Source organism: Puntigrus tetrazona, unplaced genomic scaffold (genome assembly GCF_018831695.1).
Source record: "Puntigrus tetrazona isolate hp1 unplaced genomic scaffold, ASM1883169v1 S000000105, whole genome shotgun sequence".
Classification (NCBI taxonomy): domain Eukaryota; kingdom Metazoa; phylum Chordata; class Actinopteri; order Cypriniformes; family Cyprinidae; genus Puntigrus; species Puntigrus tetrazona.
The window spans coordinates 22501-44581 of record NW_025047782.1 but is presented as its reverse complement, the minus strand read 5'-3'; the positions used below and the strand labels follow the sequence as shown (position 1 = coordinate 44581).

At 39.8% G+C, this 22081-nt stretch overlaps 1 protein-coding gene across 2 annotated transcripts; it reads right to left on the bottom strand.

The window, feature by feature from the left end:
• Positions 1–1637: 1637 nt before the first annotated feature.
• On the bottom strand, positions 1638–17324 carry LOC122332514 (programmed cell death 1 ligand 1-like). 2 transcript variants are annotated; one of them, XM_043229829.1, is made up of 8 exons: positions 17211–17324; positions 8444–8510; positions 6974–7327; positions 5684–5962; positions 4262–4368; positions 2682–2750; positions 1971–2024; positions 1638–1667 (listed from the first exon to the last, which is right to left on the bottom strand). In XM_043229829.1, the coding sequence occupies exons 2-7, from the start codon at positions 8502–8504 to the stop codon at positions 2016–2018; spliced, it is 879 nt and encodes a 292-aa protein (XP_043085764.1). In that variant the 5' UTR covers positions 8505–8510; positions 17211–17324; the 3' UTR covers positions 1638–1667; positions 1971–2015. The 2 variants fall into 2 exon arrangements, with proteins under 2 accessions (XP_043085764.1, XP_043085763.1); XM_043229828.1 differs by having other exon boundaries at positions 17207–17312.
• Between the last annotated feature and the right edge of the window lie 4757 nt (positions 17325–22081).

Genomic DNA, 22081 nt, shown 5'->3' with positions numbered 1-22081 from the left:
TCAGCTCGGACGGGTCCGGGGGCTGTCCGTAAGAAACGCTGGATTTCACCGCCTGGAAAAGGCCTCCTTTGGCTCGGCTGCAGTCCACCTGGAAAAGCAGACGGAGCCGGCGGACGCCGAAGGGCTCGCTCGCGCTTCCCTCGGCCCAGCAGGACGACAGGATCCGGGCTAGGCTGGTTTTCCCGCAGCCTGGTTCTCCGAGCAGAAGGACGGTTTCTTTCCTGTCGGGCAGGACGGAGCTGATGTTTAGAGATCGGCCTTCTCTGGAATCGAGAGGGAGAGAACATGTGGTTTAACGCGGAAAGCACGAGCAATGTGTGTTAACGTGATTCGCTGGAAACACTACTATATTCACAATATATTGCCAGACGTTTTGGGTCGCTCCCTTGTAATGAACAGGTTTGACTGCTTTAGCGATATCTATGAATACAAATCTTAATATTAAAGCATATAATGATATTCTAGGGAATTGTGTGCTTCTTATTTTGTAGAAGCAGTTTGGACAGGACCATTTTCTATTCTAGCATGACAGTGCCTCTGTTATAAGACAAGATAACATAAAAGTGAAATGAAAGACTTAAAGCCAACTCCTATTAGATATATTTATATATATATATATATATATATATATATATATATATATATATATATATATATATATATATATATATATAGATAGGTTAAACACAAGTACTACAAATTGAAAATGTAAACAATGTTAAATGCTTAAAATAAATAAAAATAAAAAAATGTCCTCATTTGTGAGACGATAAAAGCGTCTGCTGAATGATTAAAACGATTAAAATTTATTTTAAATAAATACAATTAAAATATTTTTGATGAATAAAAATACATTAAATATTTTTAGATGAATAAAAATAAATAAAATATTTTTAAATGAATAAAAATTTTATATTTTTAGATGAATAAAATAAATAAAATGATTAAACAAAGTAATAAAATTAAATACATACAATTAAATATTACTAACATGTTAAATACTGATTAAATAGTAAAATAATTAAAGCATTATTTTAGATTTTAGATTATATTATACTGATTCACATTCCAATTTAACATTTCAGAATTATTTATATATTTATATAATCAATATACTATCATTAATAATTCGAGAAAACTCTAAAAGTGATTTTTCACCATTAAAAACTAAATGCATATCAATTGAGAAAAAAACTATTACATAAATTTTAGTATAAATTTAATTAAGAAAGAATGTGACTGTGTCAAATGAACAGGAATTTTTTTTTCATATTTTAAATTTTAATACTTTTTCAGAAAGCAAGGCTATAACCAGATCTCCATTTAGGAATGTTATGATATTTGTATAAGAAGATGACAAAAATACATTTTCTGCATCGCAAGCTCATCAGTCAGGGTGTGTGTGTGTGTGTGTGTGTGTGTGTGTGTGTGTGTGTGCGTGTGTGTGTGCGTGTGTGTGTGCGTGTGTGTGTGTGCATTGTTTTACAGACAGCAATCAGTCTGTTCATGAGGAAGTTTTTTTAGAGGAAGACTCTTCACACGCTGTGTCACTTACTTGCTGAGAAGTGCATAAGAAGCAAGTCTGCTTTTCATCTCAGCGCTTGTGTGGAGCTCTGAATATTGTCGTATAAGCGCGCTCCTCAAAGACGGAGCTTTTTCTGCTGTTCCTGCACCGAAGAAAGACAAACAAAGAGTCACAAGACGCTCTCCATCTGACTAATGCTCACGCTAACTAGATTTATAACAGGCTTCAGTGATTCACGATCACACGAAACCTCCAGATGTGCTACAGAACGTGATCTAGACGTTTTTCAGAAACGAGACACATTACAGTACATTACAATGCTGTTGCATTCTCAGTTAAAGGCCTCAAGGGTAATATCATATTTATGGTTTCTGCTGAACTGAATATAAAAGCATTTAATCATTAACTCAATGCATTGTTGTTATTATTTCAGCACACGCTTTACCTTCTGAGTTTATGTCACATGTTTGTGGTCTGAGCTCATTCACGGTCAGCAAAGCTGTGAATGAAAGAGAAATATGATCAATAAATGTATGATCAATAAACGATCAATGCATGTAAGTTTATTGCGTTAACTAAAACTAAACTATAAAACTTACAGAATAAAGCTTAAATGAAATAAACAACTTTTATACAAAAACTTACAGTTAAGCTTTTTTCCTAATTGCCTAAAACTAAAATAAATTGCCATATTTTAATTTTAATTTATATATTACAAACCTGAACTATAGAGACCAACAAAAATAAAATAAATAAATAAATAAATAAAATAAAATAAATAAATAAATACTTAAAAGTGAAAAAGAAAAAACAAATCAAAACAAAAAATGTAAATATTAAACTGTAATAGAAAAATAACACTTGTTGAGGTAAAAATAAAAATAAAAAGTATATTGCCGGTTCAATGCCCAAAATATATGAATAATTAAATGTGTGTGTATATCATGCTAAATATTTGTTGTCAGATAGATTATTTATATATATATATATATATATATATATATATATATATATATATATATATATATATATATATATATATATTTTATTATCAATGCATGCTTTTAATACATGTATATATTTACAGTGCCTTTACAGTAACTTTTTGTTAATGTCCATATCATAAAAAGCATAAACATGTTCACTAAAAACTCACCATCAGCGGTGGCAGAGGAGGAAAACAGTAAAGAGCATTTAGATGATTCATTTTGTCTGTTTTTCTGACCTGGGAATACACAAAGATAGAGGTGATAGAGACTGAGGTCACGTACATATTTGTTATCACAAATGATTGAATTTACCCACGGTTGCACGCAAAAAGGGGATGTGAAACAGCATCTTTGCATAGTAATGCTTTTATAATCGGATCATCAGCTCGTTAAAAGCTCTTCCAAGCAGCCAACGCATGCAATGGACGAGTGATTTTGCCATTGTCAGGATCAGTACTATGAAATGCGCAGAAAACCTAAAAAAGCTTCATCTTAAAGGTCACATATTGTATAAAGACAGCAGTGTACACACGTGCCAGTGTCTGAGCAGCTCTTATATATTATATATTATATATTTAAAAATAAAGAAATATATATCTTTTTTTAATATATATATATATATATATATATATATATATATATATATATATATATATATATATATAAAATAAATAAATAAATATATACATAATATATAATAAAATAAATAAATAAATATATATATATATATATATATATATATATATATATATATATATATATATATATAATAATAAAATATAAAGAAATAACATATATATATATATATATATATATATATATATATATATATATATATAAAATAATAAAAAATAAAGAAATAAAATATATTTATAATATATAATAATAGATAAAAATATATAATATATAATATATATAATAATATATATATAATAAAAAAAAAAAAAATATATATATATATATATATATATATATATATATATATATATATATATATAATATATAATAATAGAATTAAAATATATATATATAAATAAAAGTAAAGCCTTGTCAATGAATATTTGGGGTATTTACCTCCTGCAGATCCTGAACATTAACAAACAGAGGAATCTGAACCTTTTAAGCTACTTTAATTTTATAAGTGTATTTATCGGGCGTTAGCTTGAAATCCATCGTTAGACCCAAGCGCGCGCATAGAGACGGCTAGAGTACATGATGCAGCAACAGTCAGTATATTCATATCGGTCAGTAGCCAGGTTATTTATCGTTCTATTTTCCCAATGCCACAGAGACAGGAGCTCAGATCAGCGCAGGATAACTTCTTTTATGCATTTCTAAGCCTTTACAAAGCGCCTGGTCACCCAGCATGGGGATGACTAATGAGGTTTCCACCTGTGTCGGTCGACAAATTCCAGTTTGTATTTCCTGCAGATGCTGAATAAACCGGGATTTCTCCTTTACAGACTGTTGGATATCATGTGATGTCGACTCGCATGACTACTCTCTGAAATCAACAACGAATCAATGGAGCACGTCTGCACCGCTCACGCCTAAAACCGCCTCATCATATCAGATCAGACACAAACCAACAAATATAAATATATATATATATATATATATACACTGCACAGTGCTAAAATAATACAAAGCTTGAAAAAAAATGGCATAAAATACTATATACTGGCATAAAAAAGTGCTATAATGGAATATTTTAAATAAAGGTAAATAAATGTGCAACGAAAATTACCATTTTTTCTCCTGTACTGAATGACAAGGGTGGAGACGATGGCAAAAAGCACAAGGACCCCGCAATGATCCACATGTATTGACCAGAACAGTGAGGAAGGATGTCATCTGTAAAAGAGAAAAAATATTAATCGGTCGTGATAAAATATGCACAAGTGGGCAAAAGAAAAAAAAATTTTTATGATAAATTTAAATATATAAAAATATATATAATATAATATAAATGCAAATTCAAACCAGTGCAACTTCAGGATTTCAATAGGATTTTATTTTGAATATTTTTTACACATTATTTAAGACTTTCTCTTTTTTAACATTTTAGTCTTTTTTTAAAATCATTAGTAAATGCATTTATACAGTTTTTGTTTTAGCTCATTTATTTTTAGTGATCTTAAACTTAAATGTAAATATTGCCTTATTTCATTTTTTAAATAAAATGTAATTTAATTTTAAATTAAAAATAAAATAAAATAAAATAAAATAAAATAAAATAAAATAAAATTAAATTAAATTAAATTAAATTAAATTTAAATTTAATAAAATAAAATAAAATTAAATTAAATTAAATTAAATTAAATTTTTTATTTCAGTCAATTTTAACACCTAATGTTTTATGAGTTAATTTTTAGCTGACACTAATAACCCTGCTTGTAACTAAAGCTACATTTACTTAGACAATGAAACTTGCTTTAGGCTGAAACAACATTGTGTGACTAATGTTTGCTGGAAAAGTTGCAACACGCAGCACTCCTCCGCATTTATCTGAAGCTGATCTGTTTTCCTTTTTATACACGTCTTTATCTAAACGTCTGATATCACGCCCCCACAGCCGGGGGAAAACCATCAAGGAAAATCTGTCTCAAAAAGCCACACGCAATGGAAAACGAGGGCAACTTTCAAATCTGTAGGAGGACGATAGATCTTATAAAGCGCTTACATTCGTTTAGAAAAAGCATTCAGGCCTAGATTTAAGAAAAAAATGAGTTAAATTCCACCACTTGCTCATCAGCGGATGCTCTGCGGTGAATGGGTGCCGTCGGAATCAGAGTCGGAGAAAAACATGGCGATAATCCACATCGCTTAACATCTGGAGAAGACAAACGCTCTGGGGTTCGTGAGAAATGAATTCCTTTCAAACAGTTGCTTCCATGATCCTGAAATAATAATAACCCTTCCATCTTGAGTCGTTTCTCACATCAGAATCCACGCACGTATTTGCTTAAAGCCGTTTCTCTTGTAAACAGTGCTTTATTTGTGTGCACTTCCCTCCTGTTTCAGGTATCAACTTATAAATATAAAGCATGCATTTCACCCAGAAGCAATGGTCCGAGATCATCTACATGTTTACGAGCAGTTCGGACTCTCGTTCCGACGGCACCCATTCACTTTCAATGCTGCGTTTGTGAGACGCAGCGGGACTCACCGGGGATGCTGAAGGTGGCCGTCTGCCGGACCTCGCCCTTCACGAGGAACGAGCAGGTGTAGTTACTGACGAGGTCCCGCCTCACCGTCAGCCTGCTGGAGACGAGGAGGAGATCTTCGTCCGTAGGGCGCCAGGTGCTGTTGGACATCTCGGTGAGGTTTGCGCTTTGGCCGTCGCTCCACAAAACCTGAGCCGACGGGAAGCCCTGAGACTCGCAGGAGAGCTCCACCTCATCCTCGCCCGTCTTCGAGATGCTTTTCTTCACCGGAGTGTAAGGAGCTGGAAAAGAAAAAAAAATATATATATCAGTATTATTTCTGTAGTATGCAATAGGCTTAATGCACAATAATCTTTTTTTTTTACGTGTAAGTTGCAACTGATTTACACTGTGCTGTGTGTTATTGTGTATATCGCTGTATTATTGCAATATGCACAGAAATTGTTGCAGTATATGCATAGAAATGCTCTGTACAAAAGTCAAGATAAAAGTCAAGATGTGATGTTATATTCCATATTACTGCAGAAATATTGACTTTTATTGATTTATTAACTTTTCCGTGAACTTCTGCAATGTATGCTGACATGCTAAGTGACTGTAATAAAATAATCTATTTTAATTATATTATCAGCTTGCTATATATAATAACATTTATAATTAAAATGCTATCAAATGATTAAAAGGTTTTTGTATGCATATATATATATATATATATATATATATATATATATATATATATATATATATATATATATATATATATATTTATTATGTATATATAAATATGCACACATGCATGTATATATTTCAGAAAAATATATAGTTTTTATTATATTGATATAAATATACTTAAATATTTTACAAATATATACAGTATGTGTGTTTATTATATATATATATATATATATATATATATATATATATATATATATATATACATACACACACAGTATATACACATACATATATATACACACACACACACACACACACATATATATATATATATATATATATAAATAAACACACATACTGTATATATTTGTAAAATATTTAAGTATATTTATATCAATATAATAAAAAACTATATATTTTTCTGAAATATATACATGCATGTGTGCGTATTTATATATACATAATAAATATATATTACACACACAAAAACTTTATTTTGCATGCGATTAATCGCAATTAACGCCATCTATAATACATCACATTTATTTACACACACCGCAGCAGGAGTCTTATTAAGGGTCCCGAAAAGAACTAAGTGTTTTCTAAGGCATACGGACCCGTAACGTTGAGCGTGACTTGCTTGTAGTCTCCGCTGCCTCCCTCTTTCACGATGCACAGGTACGTGCCCGAATCTTTTATCCGGAGCTTGTTCAGGCGCAGGACGGCTCTGTGTTCACTCAGCTGCTCGTGGACGAGCTGCGCGCGCTTTATGAACGCAGCGCTGGTGTAGTTGTGGTTTTCTGCGCCTCTCTCCAGACGATACACGTCCAAGGCCGGCTTCGGCTCCACTCGGCTCCATATGACGGTGAGGTCCGAAACACTTTTGACCTTGGAGAACAAGCACACTAGTCTGACGTCTCCGTGGAGCTCGGCCTCGTAAAAGCTCTCCTGTAAACTGACCGTAAACAGGGCTGGAGGAAGACGGGCGACAATCATCATTTTAGAGATACTCGCAGTTCAGAACCGTGAGAAAACATCACTCAGAAAGCACATTTATCAGCCACGAGCACTTAAATGTACTGCTTACAGTAGCTTACAGTTAGGGTTTCTACACTGACGTCTACTACAGTAAAACTATAGTAACGAAAAACAAAAGGTTTATTATTGTTAAATATTTTAATTTATTACACTAGGTTAATAATAATTTATGTTGGTTTCACGCAAAAACACACACAACGAATTAAATAATGAATTAAAAGGTAAAAATTTGTAAAACCTACTCTAATAATCTTTGGTGATGATAAAAGAAAAAAGTAATAAAAAAATTATATATATTTATATATATTAAATATACACACACACACATACAAATAACCAAATAATAATAATAATAATAATTTTATATATATATATATATATATATATATATATATATATATATATATATAAATATATAAATATTTTATAAATATATATATATATATTTTATTTTTTTTTTTTTATTTATTTATTTATTTATTTATTTTTTTGGTGATAATTTAATTTTTAAAAATCATTAATTAGTTCAAATATAAATAAATATTTATTTAATATATTTATATATATATATATATATATATATATATATATATATATATATATATATATATATATATATATATATATATATAATAGAAGATTAATTGGACAATTTAAATGTATTTACACTGTAAATTTATTTTTAAAAAAGGAGGAAAGTATATTTATTGAAAATGACTTTATAATTTATTATTTAATATTGTTTAGAATATTACACATACTGGTTTAAAGTATGATTACCGTGGCAAACGGGTTACTGTATTAATTACATATTTAAAAAAAATATATATTTTTTTTTTTATTGCCCAAATGTTGATATTTTATGGCTGACAATACTTCAGGACTCTCGGTTAGGTATTATATATATTTTATAGCGTCTCAAATGAGACAACTCAGAGACAACACTGAGATCCGTTCTCAAACTCCAAAGCAGCTAAAGATCACTTGCTCCATTTGATAAACACTGATTAGCAGTTTACAGCTTCATCTTTTGTCATCTTATATCATACCTGATGTTAAGACGACGGGCCACAACAGAGCCGGAAAAACGACGAGCAGCATCCCCCTCATTGACCCCTGAAGATGAACACAACACATCAAGCCCGTATCACGTGAATCCTGATCTCAAGCCCAGCAGGCCATCAAACGTTTGCTCGCGTGTCGGCTGATCGTCACGACCACAATGAGTCAGCGCTCGAGTACTTCTTGATTTACAAAAGGCCAGCAGACCGGCAAATACGCATGAATAACAGCTACGAAGCTGGGTGGTTTTTGTTTGTTTTTTGCCGTGTAATGGCCATGAGTCAGTTCACGGGCATTATTTTAAATGATTCATGAACCGAGGGGCAAAACCTAAACAGTCCCAGCTAGAAAAATCTCACACAGGTACAGAAATAAAGCGACAGTTCATCTCTTTCTAAATGAATCTCATCCGATTAGTCTTACTCATATTGACCACTGATATAATGACCAGCAGCTATTTCTAACAGAGATGTCTTAACAGTAAAACTCTGACATTTATGTTCAGTACAGGAAGCAGGAAATGTCCATAATGTAATGTATTATAATGAGTAAAAACACACACACACACAAAAGTTTTTAACACACACACACACACACACAAATTTTTAAATATATGTATATATATGTAACTTTTACTACCTCTTTTGCAATTATTTTTATATTACCTGTAAATAAAAAAAAATCTAAAATAAAATATATTTTTAAATTGTATTAAATATTAATATATTTCTTTAAAATATTTTATAATATTATATACATATACATATACATATTATATTATATACATATATTGTGACGAGCGTCCCCGAGGACGGATCAGCGTTGCCCTGGGAACAAACCAGGAACACCTTCACCAGCCACTCAACGAAGGATTCGCCACACCTGGAGCTCATCAGCCGCGGGCCAGATAAGCCCGGCCAGGCGACGGCTTCAGTGAGCCACGAGACTCCGGGTTGCACACTAACTTGTTGTCTTTCTCTTTATCTCCCAGAAGCCTCACCGTGACGAGCCTACCTGAGCTAATTCCCGATTGCCTCACCGTGGACTCCCTCACCACTCCGAGCACTGGAAAGCACTGAAGACAACGCTCCGCTGCACTCACCGGACTCACCGCTACACTTCCCCGGACGCACTGCTGCATTCCCGCACGCCTCGAACTCACCGCGCACCTTCTGTGTATTATCTAATAAATACACCCTCCGGGGTTTCACTGCACCTGTTTCTCTTGTGCTTCCTCTGCCTCGCCACAAGTGGTGGAGAATGCGCGCAGTTTTAAAGCGCAAGAGAACAGAGAAAAACAAAGAGAAAAAGGAAGAACGCTGTCGCCGCCTTTATTAAAGGTCCCCACAACATCAACTTCTCTCTTTGTTTTCCCCAGGAAAGCGCTACGCTTCCCGGCGAAGATGGAGGAGTTCCTCCAACGCCTCTCAGAGGTTTCTATTCGCCAGCAACAGATCGTCGAGAGCATTTGGCCACCCGCCAGAATGAGACCGAGCAGGAGCTCGCTGCCCTCCGTGCCGCCACTCGACCACGCCCCGCCGTGCCTGATCCCCGGATGCAAGCCACACAGCTGATACCCAAGATGTCCGCCAGCGACGACCCCGAAATCTATCTTGAGATGTTCGAGAGCGTCGCAACCACTGAGGGATGGGACCGGCGGGATTGGGCACGCGCGCTGGCCCCGCTGCTGTCAGGAGAGCCCCAGCGCGCCTACTTCAGCATGCCGGCCGACCTGGCGAAGGGATATGATAACCTGAAGAAGGAAATCTTGGGCAGGGTCGGTCTGTCACCGGTCTGCGCAGCCCAAGCCTTCCAAGAGTGGGTCTTCCAGTCTCGCCAGCCGGCAGGACCCAGGCCGCGAACTTACTCGGCTGGCGCAACACTGGCTCCTGGGCGGGACACCAACCCCGCCATCATTGTGGAAAGAGTGGTGATAGACCGGCTCCTGCGGGCTCTTCCCCGAAATTATCGCCAGGCGGTCGGTATGAGAAACCCCAAGAACGTTGCGGAGTTGGTGGAGGCGGTCGAGCTGGCGGAAGCCGCCCAGCGTCGAGAGGCCGGGGAGCGGGCGCCATCTTTTCCCGGAGGGTGTCCCAGGAGCGACGCGCGCCGGAGGGCACCCGCGACCGATGGAGAGCGGCGGTCCCGACCGCGAGAGATGAGCCAATGCCAACCGAAGAGGCCTCAAACCCCCTAGGCGTGGCTGGCAGGCTGCAGCCTCCACCGGGAGCTTCCCCACGCCGCACCGAAAATCCCCATCGGCCTGAATGGACAGAAGTTCAGCGCCCTCCTTGACTCTGGCAGTACCATTAGCCTGGTTCAGTCCCGCTCCTACCCCGCGCCGGAACCACGGAAACAGCTGCCACTGACCTGCGCCCACGGGGACACCAGGAAAGTTTCCACCCGCCTCATCACCGTGACGACGGCCGGAGGAAGCTGGCCCCTGGAGGTGGGTCTCAAACGGGATCTGCCAGTACCAATCATCCTTGGCGGGACTGGCCGGGCTTCGAGGAGGCGCTACACACCGCGACACAGCCTGTCAGCCCTCGAAACCCTCGCCGGAAGAGGCGAGAAGGGAGAGGAAACCGCCGCCCCTGCCGTTCTCCCCAGCATCGGACAGCGGAAGAGATGGTGAGTCCCCTCCTCCTACAACTAATGTTTTCTTTGATGTGTTCCAACAGGTAGTCGGAGGGGCCTGCTCGGCCGGGCTCAGCGGGAGGATGACCGCTCAAGAATTGCTGGAACCAGGTACATTTCATGGATGGAGAGGAGGCGGCCCGGCCCCATCCTCTTCCCCACTTTATTGTGGAGAACGGCCTGCTCTCTATTGTGTCGCCTCGCGGAGGGGAGGAGAACGCGGCTCCTGGTGGTGCCCCGAGGGAAAGTGGACACCATTTTGGAGCTCGCCCACGCCACCCGCTGGCCGGACACCTCGGGCCGCCAACACTATCAAGAGGATCCGGGACCGCTTCCACTGGCCGGGCTCGACGGAGACGTGAAACTTTTCTGCCAGGCCTGCCCAGAGTGCCAGAAGACCTCGCCCGCCACCTCCCCTAGTCCACTTATCCCGCTGCCCATAATCGAGGTGCCCTTCGAGCGCATCGGGATGGATCTGGTGGGCCCGCTGCCGAGGTCTGCCCGCGGCCACGAACACATCCTGGTGATCGTGGACTACGCCACCCGTACCCCCCGCCATCCCACTCCGCAAAGCCACCGCCAAGGCGACGCCCAGGAGCTCTTCACCCTGTCCACCAGAGTGGGGATACCCGGGAGATACTGACCGACCAAGGCACCCCTGCTCATGTCCCGGGTGATGGCCGACCTCTGCCGGTTGCTACGGATCCAGCAGCTGCGCACCTCAGTGTACCACCCCCAGACGGACGGACTTGTGGAGCGGTTCAACCAGACACTGAAGCAAATGTTGAGAAGGGTTGTCTCCGAGGACAAACGCGACTGGGACCAGATGCTCCCCTACGCCCTCTTCGGGTGCGTGAGGTGCCCCAGGCCTCCACCGGCTTTACCCCATTCGAAAGTTGCTGTTCGGTCGACAGCCGCGAGGCCTGCTGGACGTGGCAAAGAGGCCTGGGAGCAGCAGCAGCAGCCGGATGCCCAGAGGGTCGGTCGTGGAACATGTTCGCCATGCGGGACCGGATTGAACGGTGATGCCCTCGTCGGGGGAGCACATGGCGCAGAGCCCAGCAGCAACAACAACGGCACTATAACCGCCCTGCACAACCCCGGGAATTCCAGGTCGGCGACGGGTCATGGTACTGGTCCCCACCAATGCATGCAAATTCCTGGCCACCTGGCAGAGGCCCATATACCGTCCTGGAAAAGATCGCCCGTTATTTTACCGAGTCCGCCAACCAGACCGTCGACGCGTACCGAACAAATATACCACATTAACTTGTTGAAGAAGTGGGTGGGGACTAGGGAACACCTATCCGCACTCACCGTTCAGGAGGGCCCGGTCGTCGACACCAATGCCCTGCTCGCTCCCGCACAGAAGACGGAACTCCAACATCTGGTCGGTCCGTTCTCGGATGTGTTCTCGCCCACGCCGGGCAGACTAACCTCCTCCAGCACGAGATCCGGACCCCTCCCGCGTCATCGTCGCCCGGCAGCGGCCCTACCGGATCCCTGAGGCTCGTCGGCGAGCTATTGAGGAGGAGGTAAATCAGATGCTGAAGTTGGGGGTGATTGAACCATCGACGAGCCCGTGGTCCAGCCCCATCGTCCTGGTTCCAAAACCTGACGGCACCCTCCGCTTCTGCAATGACTACCGCGACTCAACCAGGTCTCCGAGTTTGACGGATATCCCATGCCCGTGTAGACGAACTGCTGGAACGTCTTGGAAGGGCCCGTATATCTCCACCCTCGATCTCACCAAAGGATACTGGCAGGTCCCGCTGTCAGAGGAAGCCAAGCCAAAACGGCTTTCTCCACCCCCGGCGCCACTGGCAATACCGGTCCCTTCCTTCGGTCTACACGGGCACCAGCCACCTTCCAGCGACTAATGGACGTCTTACTACGACCCCACCAACAGTGCGCGCAGCCTATCTTGGCGACCTTGTGATCCACTCGGAGACCTGGGAGGACCATCTGGAGCGCCTGCGGAGGGTGCTTCGCGATCTTCGACGGGCTGGACTCACCGCCAACCCCAAGAAATGTCACCTGGCGCTCTTCGAAGCGAAGTACCTGGGTTACCGAGTTGGGAGAGGACTGATCCGGCCACAGGAGAGCAAAATCGCCATGTCCAGGAGACCCGAGGCCCACCAACAAAACCCAGGTACGCGCCTTCTTGGGGTTGGCAGGGTATTACCGTTGTTTCATCCCCGACTTCTCCTCCATAGCCGCCCCTCTGACAGACCTGACCAGGAAGGGGCAGCCTGAACGGGTTCTGTGGAACCCTGACGCAGAGGAGGCGTTCGGAGGATTAAGGCCGCACTCACCTCGGACCCTGTCCTGAGAGCCCCGGACTTCGGCTGCCCTTCCTGCTACAGACGGATGCTTCTGATGTGGGTCTGGGAGCCGTACTGTCCCAGATCCAGGAGGGTGAGGAGCATCCGGTCCTATATATCAGTAGGAAGCTGACCCCGCCGAGAAGAACTACGCCAGGTAGAGAAGGAGGCCCTAGCCGTCAAGTGGGCAGTCCTGGAACTGCGGTACTACCTCCTGGGCCGGGCGGTTCACCCTACTTACCGACCACGCACTCTACAGTGGATGGCCAGGCTGGACACGAACGCCCAGGGTGACCCGCTGGTTCCTCGCGCTCCAGGACTTCCACTTTGACGTGCAACACCGCTGGGACAGCCAACGCCAACGCCGGCGGCCTATCACGGATGTGGTCGGCTTTTGCAGGTCTGTCAGGGTCACTCCCACCCACCCCAAATTTCCCGTTACTACGTTCTGCTTTATCCACCAGGACCAGGACAGCGCTTGGGAGGTGTGTGGCGTCCCGAGGACGGATCAGCGTTGCCCTGGGAACAAACCAGGAACACCTTCACCAGCCACTCAACGAAGGATTCGCCACACCTGGAGCTCATCAGCCGCGGGCCAGATAAGCCCGGCCAGGCGACGGCTTCAGTGAGCCACGAGACTCCGGGTTGCACACTAACTTGTTGTCTTTCTCTTTATCTCCCAGAAGCCTCACCGTGACGAGCCTACCTGAGCTAATTCCCGATTGCCTCACCGTGGACTCCCTCACCACTCCGAGCACTGGAAAGCACTGAAGACAACGCTCCGCTGCACTCACCGGACTCACCGCTACACTTCCCGGACGCACCGCTGCATTCCCATACGCCTCGAACTCACGCGCACCTTCTGTGTATTATCTAATAAATACACCCTCCGGGGTTTCACTGCACCTGTTTCTCTTGTGCTTCCTCTGCCTCGCCACAATATACATAATATATATACATATATTTATTTTATTATTTAATATTATATATACTATTACAGTTTTTCTCAATTGCTTTGGCTCAATTCTCGAATGAAATTTTTAATTTTTCAAAACAATAAGTTCAGATCTCTAAACAATTAGCTTCTTGTTCACATCAGATTAGAATTTCTTATTGATTTGAGCAAATTGCAAATGCTTTGGCACATGTGCGCAAACAGTAAGTACAATTGTCTGCATTTTTGCACAAAAATTAATTGCATATGGCTTGTTGATCAAAACTGATCAGACGATTCTCACTTTAACTGTCAAACTCTTCATAACTTTTCAATCCTTTTTCATTGTGTAAGCCATCACACTCAAAACGATCCATTCAGTTATGAAAAGTTAGTATACATACATGTATATTCTATAAATATCTGTCATTGACATTGTTTGTAATGTCTGATATTTGGCTAATGACTCTCTAATTGCAACACAATTTGAATCAACCAATCAACCAATTAATTCAACCATGTAACCCATCAAGTTTGGGAGCATATATATGTAGATTGCCTACAGCACAATCACTACCAGTTTTTTTTTTTGGAAAATGGAGGACTTCCACAACCCTGAACTGCAGCAACATGCTCGTGTAGAAGAGCAATTGGAAGACGTGTAAGAATACGTGGTGGTGGTGTTAGAGGAAGACACAATAGAGGAAGAGGTGGAAATAGAAGAGTCAAGTCTCTGTTGAATGCCATGAATGCTGCATGTGAGGACATCACAGCTGATCATTGCAGGGGATGGGTACGGCATTCAAGGAGATTTTTTCCCCAGGTGCATTGCAATGGAAAACATCAGATGTGATGCTGATGAAAATCTTTGGCCTGACCAACAAGAGCGACAGGATGTCCACCAAGAATCATTTTTTTCTTCTTCTCATGGGTGTTATTTTGCATTTGTGGTAACGTAAGACATCTGAAATGTACAGTAATTGGACGAGCAAGATTTCCGATTACATGTAGTGCATTACAAAATAAATGTACTGTATAAATACAAATGTTCATATACTTTTTTTTTTTCTATGTACTATTGACTGTTCTCAACAAATATCAGTTTTGTTTTGTTTTTGTTTGTTTTACTAAAACCTTAATTTCCATGGTTGAGTGCCATGGTGAAAAAACAAGCTAAACATTTTGACCAGCGTGGCTCACACAATGACAAAAATACTTTATATTTTGGTGGCCTTGGCCAAATGACTGACAAGATAACTAGGTTTTGAAGCATGAATGAAAAGTTTTGGGTGACTAACTACATTTTGCAGACGTGCAATAGAGTTCTGAAGTTCCAGCAAACAGTTTTGACATTTGCACTAACAGTTTAGAGAAAGTTAAGACTGTTTTGAAAAAAATGTGCCAAAGCAATTGAGAAAAACTGTATATATATTTTTTTATATTATATAATATTATATATATATATATATATATATATATATATATATATATATATATATATATATATATATATATATTTTTTTTTTTTTTTTTAATTAATTAATTTCTTTTTTTATACACATTGATACATATAATATCTGTAAATATTGTGAAAAATATGGTCTTGCTGTTTGGATCTTTTTTTTTGTCTCGGCCCTTTAAATCTTCTGCTCTTAACGCTTCTGAAGAGCAGTATACAAATGGGCAAATGACACACATTTCTATAAAACCCATAAACGTTTTATACAATTTCTGGTAACCCTTAGAGGACCAGTGAACGAACACAATCCAGACATCTCGAGTGGAAGATAAGAAGATGTCCGTCTGCACCCGAGCAGTCATACCGGGTCTGGGATGATATTATCAGAAACTGATTTTCAACCCCGCTGGAGTAGGAAACTACTGACTAGTGATTTCCCCCGGGTTACTCTAGTTTATATCACAGGGAAGAATTACTCATGCGATAACAAAAACACCCACATTCTCACATTAACTCACTTAAAAAGAAAAATGGCATACCTTTTGGGCAACCCGGGGTTAAGCGGTCTAACCACTTTGGTCTAACCGCGTTTTCTCCAATAAGGGGGGTTTCAAGCTACATATCAGCCCCGATCTACCACAGATGTGTTAGATCCAGTTAAGGGTGAATGAGGAAATTACTCAGACACAAAGCTGTCACCGAGGCATTACCCTTAAGGCACAAAATCTGAAAGATCTTTCATTACCCCTTAATACTTTTAATAGTACACACTCACCTTTTGAAAGGTGCTGTCCCAGGGACAGTTTTGCATCATGTGAGGGTAGATCTGAACTACAAGTATAAAACAATACTACAAAAACTAATAGGCTGGTATGTCTGTATATCCGAACAGCATATAAAGTGAAATTTGAATAGAATACAACGTTGGCCAGTGCACAATAATTGAGGTATGGTTTTGAAACAATAAAAAAAAATACTATCTCACCAACTAAATAAACTGTGGTACAGCAACTAATGGCATGGTACATCTGGCATGCAATCTAAGTGGCATCTTGCTATCCGACAACAAATAAAGCAACCAATATATACAGCCTATTCGATTAAGACCTATTAGTGAATTTCAGCATGAAACAATAATAACAGTAATACATTTTAGAAAAAGAAGAAAAGTTTCGTTTTAGAAAAGTTCCATACTGTTAACATCTGCGGCATTTAAAGCGTCACACCATTTCTCTGCACAAAACCCGCACCTTCAAAGTGCATCACACCCCAAAAACACAAGGCGCGCGACAGGATGTTAAACCTGGGTGACATCACGCGCCGCCAGCAGCAGACACCCGGCCGAAATAAGACTTTAAAATACAAAACAAGCAGCGAAACCGACTCATTCACTTACTTACTGAAGACAGCCGCGCGCGAGCAGGCGCCGCAACCCGGGATGTTTGTTTTGTTTTGTATTCTGCGCGAGACGATCAGAGGAGGACGCTTTTCAAGAGCGGAGCGCTTCCGCGAGCTCGCTGCTGATTGGCTGCTGGTCGGCGACGCGTCAGAAGCCGAACTTGGTCTCAGAAGAATTCAGCTTCCCTTCGATACGAGGATGCAGAGAAATTAATCACAGCGCCGTGAAATCATCCCTCAATCCGGTAAACCATCACTGGAACCAGCAAGTCAACCGATACCAGAAAGTCTAGGGGATTAATTAGATAGAGAGATACATAGATAGATAGATAGATAGATAGATAGATAGATAGATAGATAGATAGATAGACAGGTAGATAGATAGATAGATAGATAGATAGATAGATAGATAGATAGATAGATAGATAGATAGATAGATAGACAGACAGACAGATAGACAGACAGACAGATAGATAGACAGGTAGATAGATAGATAGATAGATAGATAGATAGACAGACAGACAGACAGACAGATAGACAGACAGACAGATAGACAGACAGATAGATAGATAGATAGATAGATAGACAGACAGACAGACAGACAGACAGACAGACAGATAGACAGACAGACAGATAGACAGACAGATAGATAGATAGATAGACAGACAGACAGACAGACAGACAGACAGACAGACAGATAGATAGATAGACAGACAGACAGACAGACAGACAGACAGACAGATAGATAGATAGATAGATAGACAGGTAGATAGATAGATAGATAGACAGACAGACAGACAGACAGACAGACAGACAGATAGATAGATAGACAGGTAGATAGATAGATAGATAGATTGAAAGGTAGATAGATAGATAGATAGATAGATAGATTAGTTTGTCTAAAGAAAGTTCTTCTTGTCTAAAGAAACTTCCCAGTTTTGCTCCTTTGTGTTTCACAAGTAGTTTCATTTTGACTAGAAGAGGAGGATGTTTTCCAGCAGTTCTCTGATAAAACATCTGAAAACCCTTCCTGCTCTTGAAGTGAAATGAAAAACATGTCCTCATTTACTCACACCACGCACGTTTCCTTCCTTTAAGTCTTTCCCGGTCATAAATACAGAACAATCTCTATAAAAAAGTCATAAAAGAGGCTCCATATTGCACTTTTTCCAATAGAAAACTATCTCTTTCTCTTTATCTGTGTCTTATGCAATGCTGCTTATGTTTTTGGCTCGTGTAACAGTAAATAATATCTGGGGCTTTTGTTAAAAAAGACTTGAGGTGACAAAATAACACAGGAAGTCGTTTCATTTGCATCGAGTGCTCACGTAACCCCAGGACATTGAGGATTACGTGTAGCTGGAAAATTTCGCCCGTGATCGTGTTTCTGCGTGGCATCATCTGAATGGCATCATCACAGCATGAATGAGATGCTCTGGGTTTCCCGTTTTCATCCGGGAACTCGTTCAGATCTGATTCACAGGTAAGGAGGAGTTTCCTCCAGGAACCATGCTTCAGTTCGAGAATTTTTCATTTTCCTTCACGGAAAGACACCTGATATGAAGATTCCCACGCCTAGTGTTTTTTTTTTTTTTAGGCCAGACCTGTTTGGGATCGTGGTACTTACCTGGGATTTAACACACGTTTCAACAAAAAGCAATGGCTATTCAGAAGCTGCCACCAAATTAAACCATAAAAGACATACTTTTACAATAATTTTTTTACATGCTTTTCAGAATTTAAAAGCATATAGCTTCCTTTTGTTTGCTTTGCTCTTTGTTTTCCCTCCTATTTATATTTCTATGAAACAGGAAGCCACGGATGAATTGCTCATAATTGTGAATATGGCGCGGAATATGCTTCAGAGAAATTTTACTCATAATAATCATAGGGTGCCGATAATACCGTAAACGTGTATTTGAGAGAAACGTTGATTCATAATGACATTTCCTCTATTTTAAATTCTTCTTCTCCAATGAAAGGCTAGATTATTGTGTGATTTTGAATAAAAAAAAAAAGGAGCAACGATGCAGGTTTATTTTCACAGCCTTCTTTGAACACGCTTACCAAGGGTGCCAATACTTTTGACCACGTCTGTGTGCATAGAAGAAAACAAATAAATCAAGTCAAATTTATGTTTGATTATATATATATATATATATATATATATATAACACACATTTGACTTTTTTTATCTGTTTTTTATTTCTTTATTGCTTGAAAGTCATTTCCAGAGTAATTTTTGGTTTCTAGCCCATTGGTTTGAGAAACTGCGAGAGGTTTTGGTGTCCGATTCTTAGAGATGCGATAAAAAAGGAAGTTCTATATATTACACTAATGCGATGACTAAGACTTACTGTTAAGAATGAAGAGTTTCTCCTTCTTAAAACAGACAGGATGATAAGTCCATGAACTAAATGAGTGCCTCGTGCGTGATTTTAGTCACGGTGAAGATGTTTGGCTTGAAGTTTGCTTGACTCTGTCATTTGATGCCGTTGACGGCGGTTTAGTTTCTGATGATCATTTCTCTTTCTCTGTCTGTAGTTTATTTGACTCATGATTCCAGTGGTTAAACGTAATGCGGGCCGCTAGATAGAGCGCTGGTGGAACAAAAAAGTGGAGACACGAACCGTTTGATAAATGCACTTTAGCAAGAAACCAAACCAAAAACGAGAACGTTGCATTTGGCATTGATGCGTTCCCCGGACCGACCAGTCTTGCAAATGAGAAAAAAACAGAAGTATATTAACAATAGCAGCGCTAAAACAGGCCTATAATTTGAAAGAGCAAGCCAGGATGAAGCACAAGAAGTGAAACTAAGATTGAGAAAGTGCCTTTTTACGAAAACACTTCTGTATTAAAGTGAGATATGTTGTGTCTGCTTGTCTAACTCACCCTATTGTACTGTTACCTCCAGTAGATTACTATCATCACTATATAGGTGACCACTAGAGGGCGTGTTTATTACAAGACTATTATACCCCAATAATGCACACATTACAAGATAGTTCATTTACTCAACCTCCAAACTTATCATCTGCAAAACAAAGGACGCCTAAATGGTGCTATTAGACCATTACTTAATATTTAGACATGGCATTTTCGCGTTCTAGTTTTATTTTGTGTCAATTTAATGTGTCTGTGGCATATTTGGCCCTAACCTTCCAGAACCAGCACCCATGAGATTATTTTGCACGAAGCACTTTTTCTTTACCAATAAATATAAGGCGTTGATCGTATCCGAAAGGTCTTTAGTAGCTCTTTTAAAACATGACACCTAAATACAAGCATTGCTATCATCGGAAATGGATATTCTGGGTTGGGAATCGTGAAATAAATGAATGAAACAGATGAGTATCTCAGCATCTTCGCTGCTCTCTGCACGTTTTGCAAAAACGCAGCTAAACTGAGTTCAGCCGCACAGAAGCGACGGTAGTTTCTTCTGGTTTGTGGTCCGTGTGGCGCAGTGAGATGGAAACTGAAGTCTGTCCATCCTTCAGCGCACGCGTTCCTGATTCAATCAAAGAACTGTACTGTAATGATTTAGGTTAGAAATGTACGTGACGATTTTTTATGACATTTGTGCAATTGTGCCTTAGCTGCTCAAAGATCAGCTCCAACTCTGCAGTTTTAAGAAAGCGCTAAAAGAACTGAAACCTGAATCAGAAGTCATATGTAATATTTGCTGCACCGTATTTGCTTTTTGTTCACAGTCGAGTTGTTCGAAATCAATATGACTTTTGCAATCGATAGAAGATTGGCTCTTGCTTACCTTTCACTCCAAGTAAGAGAATATACCAATGCAAATACTTAAGATATCATTATCTGACCATTTTAAATCTTATAAGAAGTATATTATCTGTGTCCTATTCAAAAGGTGCATTAATGACGAAGGCAATATTGTGGCAATCGGTTTATCAGCAGCTCAAACAGCTTTAATATCCTCAGTGCAACATAAAAACAATAACTTAAAAAAATAGATTTTTAATGAATATATTTCATTTGTATTTTAGCTGTTCACTGTCAAACGAAACGCTCCAAAACTGTACAGTTATTTACCCAATACATTTATTTTATAAATCATTTTTCATTCTAGTTAAACCCATTTATGTAGATTTTTTTTTTTTTGATATTCAGCCTCAGAAAAAACAGTGTTTTGAATTATGTAGAAACCTGTACAAAGTAGCCAGAAAGAAATGCTCATTTAAAAAAATGTTTAAAATTTCTTAGAGGCTTTTGCATTTGAACACTTTGCAAAGCACACACACACACACACACACACACACATATATACATATACATATATACACATATATATATATATATAAAATAATAAAACATGGATTCTTCCAGTGGGGTAAAAAACATTTTTGTAGTTTTTTTGACCGAAAAACCTGTTAGTTTGTTTTGCACACTGAGGAGCGCTGCTGTGATTTCTCGGCCCCCCTCGGGGGCCCCCCTCCATTGTGGGGCCCTTAGAAAAAAAATGTATGTGAGCGAATCTGTGCCGTGAGTCATTCATATGACTGACAGCTGCGACAAAATGCATATTTGGCATATCTAATTTGTATTTGACTAAAGGTATTTTAAATCAAGTGCAATAAAAAACTAACCTAAAAAAACTAAAGTGACACTGAAGCCAGAGAGCGATAGTCTGCTGCCATCTCTTGGTTATATCGGTGATTTCATTTTATAGACCAGACGTCTATAAACTGGTTAAATCTCAATGTTGTTTCAGGGTCAACAAAGAGGTTGACGTTAGTCACACGTAGAGGTGCGCTGATCCAGTTAAAAATCATTCGTCTTTTATTAACTTCGTTTATTGCTGAACTGTATTTTTCCGAATCACGCTTAGCATGTTTTTAATGAAACC

What these genes read in the sequence shown, in the direction of transcription:
- LOC122332514 (XM_043229829.1), bottom strand. Translation starts at nt 8,504, where the DNA reads ATGAGGGGGATGCTGCTCGTCGTTTTTCCGGCTCTGTTGTGGCCCGTC. An exon ending in GCCCGTCGTCTTAACATCAG is followed by an intron (nt 7,328 to 8,443) that starts GTATGATATAAG and finishes GTCTTCCTCCAG; the next exon opens with CCCTGTTTACGGTCAGTTTA. An exon ending in GGCCACCTTCAGCATCCCCG is followed by an intron (nt 4,369 to 5,683) that starts GTGAGTCCCGCT and finishes TCTCTTTTACAG; the next exon opens with ATGACATCCTTCCTCACTGT.